General features: G+C 39.5%; 1 protein-coding gene across 1 annotated transcript; it reads left to right on the forward strand.

Annotated features, from left to right (window-relative positions):
- Window positions 1-1252: 1252 nt before the first annotated feature.
- LOC149184700 (uncharacterized) lies at window positions 1253-5235 on the forward strand. Its single transcript, XM_089418966.1, has 3 exons — window positions 1253-4180; window positions 4493-4969; window positions 5072-5235. Exons 1-2 carry the CDS (start codon window positions 1264-1266, stop codon window positions 4858-4860), a joined length of 3285 nt encoding a protein of 1094 aa, XP_089275092.1. The 5' UTR covers window positions 1253-1263; the 3' UTR covers window positions 4861-4969; window positions 5072-5235.
- Window positions 5236-11318: the final 6083 nt, after the last annotated feature.

An 11318-nucleotide genomic window follows, 5' to 3' on the forward strand; every position in this document is an offset into this window, starting at 1 on the left:
ATTTGATCATTTCCAGCTTTTCAATCTATCTATGCTGCAGAATCTGATCAATGCTACTTATATGCTGGTTATATGTTGAACAACACAGATGGACATATGCTACTTATGTTCAAGTTGATACATTTAACATTACAGGAAAGTGCTGATCAATTCCTCTACCTCAGCTGTGATTGTTAAAAGATTACTGTTATTTTAACTGGAAAGAATGATGCTTACAGGATTTATTTAGGACACGTTGGTTTATGAATTCATTATTTCAGTAATGTAATGGTTGATGTAGAGTGTTTGAAATCTGTCACTCCGAGTCAGCCCTCAGTCAGCCTTCAATGAAAATGAGGGCTGTGTGGGGGTGATAGTACATCATAGAACAGGTTACAGCAGTAGGGTGGAGCGGGAGAAAGGGGACACAGGCAGGTGGCTGGCACACAAAAGCAGGAAAAATGGGGGGGACAGCTTAGCTCGTGAAGTAGATTTGGTCTTTTTGGCCATGTTACCCTAAGCAAGGGTGATGATGGTGCAAATTTTTTCCTGGGCCGAGTGTGATGTATATATATTTATGGTGGGTTGTTTGGGGTGAAGGCAGTGGCATCTGATTGGATGCTGTGTGTTTTTTTTTCTCGCAAAGGTTTCATGGGAATGCACATTCTTTTGTCAGGGCATCAGCCAGATATGGACCTACTTGCTCTTATTTATTAAGACAAAATATAAGAAAAGAGAAGAGTACCCTGGTTGTCTGATCTGCCTTTCAAATGCTGCAACAGCAGGTGAATTGTCGTTTGTTCCGGACTGCAGTGGATGAATGTTTAAGCTAAGTTATCCATGTATTTGAAATATAAATTAATGGTGTGTGTGGTTGTGTCAGAGGTGTGCAGATACAGAATCTCAATAATCTTTGATTTTCTCTCCACTTCAGCCTTGGGGAATGAGATCATTAGTTGGTCAAGGAGAAGAAAATTAGTATTCCTTTGGTTTCTCAATGCTTTTTGAGAAATCCCAAAGTGGTGAAAACGAGGCAGAGTGGAGTGTGTATATTTCTATTTTTTGAATTTTTTTTAAGGTGGAGTGCTTGCTTTGCTGCTGGGTCTACTTTCACACTCTCCGATGCACAAATCCACTAATGAATATGATGGCCGTCTCTGCTGCTGTTTTTGCTCCTTTTTCATCTCCCCCATTTTTGAAAGTCAATGCAGGTTTTCTCCTCTCCATCGAATGTAAGACCATCAGAAGCAGCAGGGAGGAAGGCTGAAGCCCATTTCTTGTTTTATGTTACTGTTCTTGAAATTGGTTCTGGACTGTCACTTCATAACAATGCCACAAAGACCAAAATGCTGTAGCAAGGCCAGGGTCAAGAGTTTCCACCAAATGCAAATGCAGTCCTTCTTGGTCTTGTTCATGGTAGTGCTGATGATGTCCAGGATGGAACTCAAGGTGGTGGACGCACTGTCTTCTGATGGAGAAGCTCTTCTGGGTCTCTTGGCCAGTACCCAAATTTCAGACACCATCCTGAGAAGCTGGAACCCTAAAGATGACAATCCGTGCTCATGGGAAGGGATTAGTTGTTCAGAAGAGAAGAGGGTGACTGCAATAAATCTCCCTCAAATCTACTTCAATGCCAGCATCCCATCCCAGTTGGGCACCTTGACATCTCTCAAGTTCCTGAATCTTTCTCTCACAAATCTTACAGGGGTTCTTCCACCAGACCTTGGGGATTTGATACAACTAGAGGTGCTGGATCTCAGTGGAAACAGTCTCACAGGTCCTATTCCTTTACAGCTTGGACGGCTGACCCAGCTGCAAGTTCTCTACTTAAATTCCAACCAACTCGAAGGAAGCGTTCCTCCAGAGCTTGGAAACTGTAAGTCTATGCGTATTTTTTGCCTACATGACAATTATTTAAATGGCACAATACCGTCCGAGCTCGGGAATTTATTGAATTTGGAACAGTTCAGATTGGGTGGAAACAATGACCTCGGTGGCATTATTCCTCCAGAGCTTGGTCGGTGCAAGAATCTAATTACCTTTGGTGTTGCTTTAACTGCATTATCAGGAAGGATTCCAGCTTCTTTTGGTGGCCTTGTTAACCTGCAGACTTTAGCTCTGTATGGAACTGAAATTTCAGGACCAATACCTCCAGAGTTGGGTAAGTGCACTGAACTAAGAAATCTTTATCTACATATGAATAGACTCTCTGGACCCATCCCTCCAGAGCTGGGGAGATTGAAACAGTTAACTAGCATTCTTCTATGGGGAAATTTCTTGGAAGGTCCCATTCCTCCAGAGATTGGCAACTGCTCTTCTCTTGTAATACTGGACTTCTCCGCAAACAAGATCTCTGGTTCCATTCCCAAGGAACTGGGTTTATTGGTAGGATTGGACCAGCTTCATCTCACTGATAATTTTCTTGTGGGCGCCATACCATGGCAGCTTACAAATTGTACAAGCCTTGTCTCCCTTCAGTTAAATAAAAACCAACTATCTGGGTCAATACCCTGGGAGATAGGTAGGTTAAAGTTACTGCAATCCCTGTTTCTGTGGGGCAATAAACTTTCAGGCCAGATTCCTGCAAGTATCGGCAATTGCACTGACCTATATGGCTTGGATTTGTCCAATAATCAGCTTACTGGTCCTATACCAGAAGAAATTTTTCGCCTCCAGAAGCTAGTTAAGTTGATGTTATTAGCAAATGTTTTGTCTGGACCAATTCCAGCCATGGTTGGTGATTGCCAATCTCTTCTCCGTTTGCGTTTGGGAGAAAATCAATTGACTGGAAGGATTCCTTCAGAGTTAGGTCGGCTCCAAAACCTTTTATTCTTGGACCTTTATGCAAATAACTTCACTGGACCTCTTCCTCAAGAGATTGGAAACAGTACATCTCTTCAGCTTCTCGATGTCCACAACAACCGTTTGACAGGTAAAATCCCAGTTGAGCTTAGTAATCTCATTAATCTAGAAACGCTAGATCTCAGTGGAAATTACTTCAGTGGTGAGATTCCGTTCCTTTTGGGCAAACTGAAATACCTGAACAAGCTGATTCTTAGCAATAATATTTTATCTGGTAACATACCCCAAGCATTGCAGAAATGCCAGAAGCTGACATTACTTGATTTGAGCTGTAATAATCTTTCATCTACCATCCCTAAAGGAATAGGATACATTACTAGCTTGGCTATCAATCTCAACCTCAGCTGGAATGCATTTACCGGCCAAATCCCTAAGGAATTTTCCCTTTTAACACAGTTGCAATCATTGGATCTTTCCCACAACTACCTATCCGGGGATGTCAAGGTGCTTGGGGCACTTACAAGCTTGACATCTTTGAATGTTGCCTTCAATAATTTCTCTGGCCCTCTTCCTGCAACACCCTTTTTTAGAACCTTGACACCAAATTCTTTTGTGGGCAATGCTGGGCTCTGTGTTTCCCTTGACGGCCAAACTTGTTCTTCTCTTGAAACCCATCATTCAACCCATGTTGGAGCAGTCACTATCCTTGTCTGCATTTTGTCTGGCATCATAGCATTGGCTTTGTGCACAGGATGGTATTTAGTTTTTAAAACAGGCAGACGATTTAGGCAGGAGTTGATCCGAGATGATTTCTCTTGGCCCTGGACATTCATTCCCTTCCAAAAGCTCAACTTTACGATAGAAAATGTTCTCGAGAACCTGACAGAAACTAATATCATCGGTAAAGGTTGTTCTGGAGTTGTTTACAAAGCTGACATGCCGAGTGGAGAAGTGATTGCAGTGAAGAAACTTTGGCCTTCTAAGAGGGATGATGCAAAAGAACAGCAGGATGCCTTTGCCTCAGAAATAGAGATCCTTGGCAATATTCGCCATCGTAATATTGTGAAACTACTTGGGTATTGCACCAATCGGCGAGTTCAGCTTCTTCTCTACAACTACATACCAAATGGGAATCTGGCTCAATTACTCCATGAGAGGAGGATTCTTGACTGGGATACACGGTACAAAATTGCAGTTGGGGCAGCTCAAGGCCTCTCATATTTGCACCATGATTGTGTGCCTGCAATTCTGCACAGGGATGTCAAATGCAATAACATACTTCTGGATGCAAGGTTTGAGCCATATTTAGCCGATTTCGGCCTTGCCAAGCTGATGACTGCTTCTGATTTTCATCTTGCGATGTCCAGGGTTGCTGGTTCATATGGCTACATTGCTCCTGGTAATGTCTGTCCAGTGTTTATGTGTCTGCAAATTCTTAGATTCTATGTTACACTGTGTGTTTCATTCCATTCTTCACTGTCCTTGAAGAAATTTCTCAGATCTTTAATGCATTCTTTTCATTTCCATACTTCTAAGTCGTTCATCACTTGTTTCTTTACTTGCAGCATATGACAAATTTTTAGATTCTATGTTACACTGCATCTTTTATTCCATTCTTTACTGTCTTGAAAGATATTTCTCAGACCTTTACTGCATTCTTTATTTTCATTTCCATACTTCTAAGTCATTCATCACTTGTCCGTACTTGCAGAGTATGGCTACACAATGAACATTACAGAGAAGAGTGATGTATACAGCTATGGAATTGTTCTCCTTGAGATTTTGACTGGCAGAGGTGCAGTGGAATCATCCATAGGTGATGGATTGCATATAGTGGAATGGGTAAAACGGATGATCCGGAGCTGTGAACCTATATTGAACGTTCTGGATTCAAGGCTCAGGGGAATGCCTGATCCAATGATCCAGGAGATGTCTCAGGCACTTGGCATAGCTCTACTTTGTGTTAATTCTACGCCCGGGGAAAGGCCAACAATGAAGGAGGTAGTTGCTTTGCTGAAGGAAGTGAAGCATCCACCTGAGGAGTGCTCAAAGATGGCTGAACCTCTCATGAAAAGTTGATTGCATATCTGCAATAATTCTCTATGAGGCTTATTGACAATGTATATATTATAGTGGAAGCAGTCTTAGTTGCAGAAAACTTTTGCTTGAGGTGGTCTTATCAATTAAGGTGAATCCTATCTTGAGCAATTTTTCATATGAAAGATCATAGTTTCTTTTCTTTTACAATCCTTGCTTTTGCTGCTGTTCATGTCTTGTTATTTTTTGGCAGCACAACCCTCATTCTGTTTTAGCAGTTGGATTTCTGTGGAAGAATCAGCTCGGCTGTCATTGGAATTGTAATTGCCAACAAAAGGAGAATATCCATAACCATAAAGGGGATGTTCTCTAGCATTTTTACCAACTAATCTAAACTGGACAGCAACTGCAAATACACCAACCTTTTTTCAACCTTGCAAAATTTGCAGTGTTATGTCTTGTTAGTCATTCAGCTATCTTATTATTGTTTCCCCGGAACTCTGAACTGAAAAAGGAATTCATGTGAGTTTTTTTCAAATTGCAAGCATTAAAATCATTCTTCTGAAGCCATGATAAGAACAATATCAAACTTTAAATATTGTTTGAGTGAAGGACAATAAGATTGCCCCAATGTACTTCAATTGTAGCCTTGTTTTTGTACTTTCCTTTCGCTAATGGGAGCACATGCTTCTAAATTGCTTCTAACGATGTGGTTGGAGTTTCATTATTCAATTCCAATTTTGCTTGCACCATTCATGCACTTAAGGGTTGATCTTTACACTTGTACGGCCTCCCTCTCTTCTGGTTACATAGAAGTTAAGTTGCACAATATGTGGAAACCAGAACCAGATTCCTAAATATGTATGCTCTGGAAATGTGGTATATACAAAATATATGAAAAAAGTGTTTTTAAACAGCAAATTTGATAATGAAAAATGGATTTTTATGGAATCCAATTCTAAACACTGAAATAATAGAAATTGTTAAATGCATCTTCTTAAGAGGTTATAGATTTAAAATAAAAAATAAAAAATTGGTACATATTAATAAATTAATATTGACCTTGCGGCTAAAAGGGGAAGCATCCCCTTAGAGTGAGACCAATTTCTCTGGACATCTCTGTCGTCACCAAGTCACAAGTTCTACTAATATTGACTTGAGAATTGTTGGTACTAGTTCCACTTAATTTTTCTGGTGGAAAACAATTTCTAAAATTTTAAGCGGAAACTTAAACTAGAAAATATATTAAATTTGGAATCACTCTCCAAGAACATAAAACTATTCTTAAGAAATTAAGAATGCCATTGGTTCTTTTCAGCGCTGATCTCCCCTTTGATACCTTGTAGTTTGAGCTTCCATTTCCAGTTTGATTCATTGTACTCTTAACTCCTTTCTTTTTAGTTTTCATTAAGCATATGTGTGCTTGTTGCAGGTCCCCCCACCTTTTAATAGCCTTTGTTGGTCCTAAGTGTGGGCCAAAATGTTGACTGTTAAGGGGAAAACGCATTCGAAATATTTTTGGCCATTTTGAAATGCATTATCACGTGTTTCTGACTTGGAAATGTAGGATACATCTCCTGCAACTCAGCAGAGAAGCGAATTAATGGATTTTTTTCTTGAATTCCCCTCCCCTCAAGTGGGAGAGGATTTTGAAGAGTGTATCGAATATCTGAGACTACAATGGATGCAAGAGCATACAGTGACATTATGCTTTTATGTTTTAAATTAGATATGAGTTGTTTTTAGTGAGATGGGAGATGATTTTGAAGTGTGTATGGAATATCTGAGACTACAATGGATGCAAGAGCATACAGTGACATTATGTTTTTATGTTTTATTAAATTAGATATGAGTTGTTTTTAGTGAGAATTTTTTTTATGGGTGTTTTTAGTTTAATTTTTCTAAAATCTCGTAGGAATTTATTGAGATAACAAGTTTGATGAGTAATCCCTACACAATCGAAGTGTCTTAGAGATTTTTCAGAGTGCTGAATCCATTTATACAGTAAAAAAACTAGTTTAAATAATATAAATCAAGATTTCACCTCAAATTTTTTCGCCGTGAAAGTCCAAAAAATCCTACTAAAAACAATTCTGATAGTCCAGAAATCCCCACTAAAAACAACTCCCATTACATATATAACTATTTATAATAAAATATTTATATCATTTATCTTAATATATATATATTATAAATTTAGTGAATAATAATAGGGTGCACTTTTAAATTAATTAAGGTTTTAGTGAAATTTTGCGAGAACAAATCAACTTGGTCTATGCTAAATGTAATATTTAATGATTTAAACTAATTAAATCATATGTTATTAAAAAACGTATAAATATATTTTTTTAATATAAAATATAATTTATTGATTGAAATTTAAAAAATTGAAGAAAAAATGTTCCTTTATGAGATAAACAAGTTTAGTTCTAGTTTAAAAAAGTAGTGTCCATTCAATAACTAAAATATTAACCTTTATTAAAAATTTATTATTCAATATTTATGTAATCGACATACGAGCATAAAATATATAATAAATTAAATAAAACTTGAACCTAAGTGAAAAGATTATTATTAAACTCTCTTAATCACCCAACAACCTTCTATTAATAACAACCTTTTCCAACTTAACTTTGCTTTCTTTACAATTTGATAGGTGTTGAATCTAATAAATATATTAAATAAGCCTTGAACCTAAATGAAAAGATTATTATTAAACTCTCTCAATCACCCAACTACCTTCCATTAACAACAACCTTTTCCAACTTTCCTTTGCTTTCTTTACAATTTGATAGGTGTTGAATCTAATCAATATATTTATTATTTAGAATCTCACATTACATTCTTCATGTATCTAGTACAAGTGGACTTACAATATCTCCAACCACGTGGTAACTTTCTTTGCGGGTGCTTCACCTTTACTTAATCGCATATCTTTTTGCATGTATTCTATCAACGGGAACACTTCCATGGGAAGCTACTATATCACTTGGACAAGAAATTCTAACCCTTGAAGGCTTACATATTAGAATATAAAGTAATGTAGATTCCAAATCACAATAAAATATGGACCATCATGTGTTATTAATGTATTTAGGAGAATAGTATTGATACTTAAATATATAAGTGCAGTTTCTGCCATTATAGCATATTAGCATACTATTTCTTTATTAGAGTTTTAGGGGTTTAATTGATATGTTAAAAGTTCGTTGTATGTATGGAATATTACCCAAAAAAATCGTTGTTAATGATTTTAAATTTTTTCATTTTCTTTTAAAATCAGATAGGTGTTTTTTTTAAATATTTTGATATTTTTGGTAACCTATTAAAAATCAAAGCCAAATTTCAACAATATGATCTGTGATGACTTGATTTTGTTGATCATCTTGTTTTGGTTAAATATGTACGATCGACTCTTTCCATTTTCCAAATTTTTGTGTTGATTAGTTTTAGTTGGTATTAAATTTGTTATAGCCTTTTTTTGGCGAGGAGGAAAGTTCATAAAAAATGATTTTCACTTGGTAAATTAGAATGTTGTTTGTGACCCTAAAGCCAATGGAGGACTAGGAGTTAAGGACTCCGCTTTAATGAATGTTGCATTTAGAGCCAAACTATTGTGAGATTTATGTTGGGAGATATTATTAGTGGAAAATGATACTTCAAAAAAAAAATACTTAGTTGGGGATTGTTCTAGTTGCTTGGATAAGGTTCCACTTGTCTAGAGCATATCTCATATCTAGAAATTTATTAAGAAAATCAATATTTGAAGTGATAGCATCATGGGTAAGGATCCAATTCTTCAAGATCAAACCCTCCTCCAAATTAAGCATTGGTTGGGCATGTGACATAAATCCACTTTGTTTGATATGTCCTTTTATTGAAGGAATTTGGGCATTTGGAAATGTTGGGATTTTGGGGCCGCTCTCGATCATTTGCTAGGAATCACTCTCTTTAATCCTACACCCTCATGTTGGTTGTGGAAGCTGATTCTTCTTGATTTAGAGGTCTTGTTGTTAGTCGTGTTTGGACCCTAGGTTCCAATGCTGAGTGTAGGGGGGTTTGCCCCCCTACTATTATTACTAGGTGGTCGGTGACAACTATTTGGAGCCCCTCTAGTAGGGGTTCGGGGGCAGTGGTCCTAAAGATAACTTTTTGAAAAAATTACCCTGTACAATATTCTAATATAATAATCAATCTAGACCATTCATCATTAGGTCATAAATCTGACGGTAGTTATTATGTTAGGGTTTTTATCCTTAGAAGGAAACCCTCTTTTTATGAGGGAATTATATGACAACTATGTATTATTGAGATAACGTTGTAATTGAGAGAGGAGACAATGACAAAGAGAAGAGGAGGTTTGTTGGTTAGTTGGGGCCTGACCCAGGTTCAAAGTTAATTAGCCAAACAAATCCCGATACTACTGGCCCTTTCAGCAACAGTCCGGGCAGCTCTGGCTGAGGTCTCACCTGAAGTAGTATGGGAGGGTGCTAGAACTAGGTTTCCGCACCCTGGAGATGTCTGATGAGTTCGACTGGTCCGCGGTTTGTCCCTGCACGCAGATTGCTTCGCGCACTTTCTCGTTCCTCGCGGCCTGATATACTGCTTTCGTGCAACCCTACCTAGGGGTTGTGTGTCGCGCTCTGCGCTATTACCCAAGACCTTGCTTATATTCCAATATTAGTTAATTATCTTTGCCTACTTGAGTGCTTTAAGTTATACTTAACAACATAAAACCTTCATACAGGTTTGCGCAATAAATAAATAGTATACTTGTAAATTACATTCATTCATGCAATACACCAGAAAAGATACACAAAATTATAGCAAAACTTCTCTTTATTGATTCTTTCCACGGTTACAGACTCGACTCGCCCTGCGCACTTAGCTGCAGGGGTCTGCACACTCAGCTGCGGACTACTAGGCCTCTGCGCACTCAGCGACAGAGCCTTCTCCTACTCTACGACCCACAAACACACGTTACACTTTGACTCAATCACTTAGCCTTCTCATGCTCCTATTCTATTAGTTCTTCCCTTTTTTCACTTAGAGCCTCGCTCTATTTATACAATCCCATGGTCCGCGGACCATGGGTAGGCCTATCTAGCCGACATTACATTACAAAACTAGGGTGGAAAACCCTATGATTCTATCATATTTTCGTGCCCCACGCCCGCAATTTGCGGAACTCTTACACCAAAATTTGGTCAAAACTTGGGCTTTAAGCCCCAAAACCTGCCTTGGGGGGATTACATGCCCAACAGGCCCCTAACACAAACATCGTGACTCACCCTCGAGTCACTCTGTCGGCGCGGAGATCTTTGTGCGGAGTCCCTCCAACTGTTCTCGAATTGTGGCAAGGTCAACATCGCACTTAGCTACTGCCTGTTAGATCTGCTGCATACGTTGTTTCGAGACCTCTGTGTCGGGAGTGCTTCTCTGCATCAGTACGTGCATCCCTTGCATGTGTGTGAGCTTGCCTTCAATTTTTGCTGTGATGGTGAAGGCCTCGTCGATCCAAGGCTGAACGCGCACCTTAGGACTGCTTCCTTGTGTCGTGCCACATCCACCTGCTCTTTCAACACTTTAGCTTGTTGCATCTGCGTAAGCCTCTGAGTGAGGACCACTGTCTGCGCAGTTCCTCGGATGCTGTCATACTACTATTGGAGTTCTCATGCCTCTGTTTCTAAACGCTGGATGTTGGAGTCCTCCTACAGATTTGAGAGGACCTCAAGTGTTTCTTCCAATGTATTGGTGTAGTCTTGCACTGCACCTCCAATCTTGTCTAGTCCCATTGTGATAGCGCTAGCGCACTGTTATCTGACTTTCGGAGGGTTGGACAGCTGCGCCTTCAACCGCAGCTCGACGATCTGAAGGTTCAACTCCAGCTGAACCTTTGTCATTTCTTCCCTTGCCTCACGGACCCCTGCTACTAACCTGTGGATCCGCGCCTCTGCTAGCATGTCTGCTGGGATGGCTAGCTCTGGGACGCTTTGGCAAGCGTCGTCTATTACCTATACCAGTTATTGGTTTTGCGATACTACTTCGTCGCGCTGCAAGCTCAGTTGTTCCATATTGATTTTCTTCTCACTGAGGATTTGCAGTGCGCGGCTCCCCCTAGCGCGCAGCTCTGTAGTTATTGCATCCTGCAAAATATATAAGGTCTCCCGCGGGAGTGCAACCATATTGAGACTGAGACCTTTCAGTGCGCTGACCGTAGGCCTATCGACCTCATTTGATGTCACTAGTGCCCCTTCTAGCAGCATTATGGTATTCGTCATCCGCGCGTGCAACATCTGCTCTACTACTGTTGAGCTGGCTGCGAGGCTGGTCGAAAGGGTACCAGCCTGAGGAGGGCGCGCTTGTAATTCCTGCAACTACGCTCTGAGGGCCCCCAACAAAATTTGGTTCTCTTGCATGAAATCTTGGAGAGCCTCAAAGGTGACATCGCGCACTGTCTCGCCGATGTCATGCAAATCACCCTTGGTTAAAGTGATCGG

The sequence above is a fragment of the Pinus tabuliformis genome, chromosome 3_2 (genome assembly GCF_031772625.1).
Source record: "Pinus tabuliformis cultivar Carrire ecotype Pingquan chromosome 3_2, CPIR1, whole genome shotgun sequence".
Taxonomy (NCBI): Eukaryota; Viridiplantae; Streptophyta; class Pinopsida; order Pinales; family Pinaceae; genus Pinus; species Pinus tabuliformis.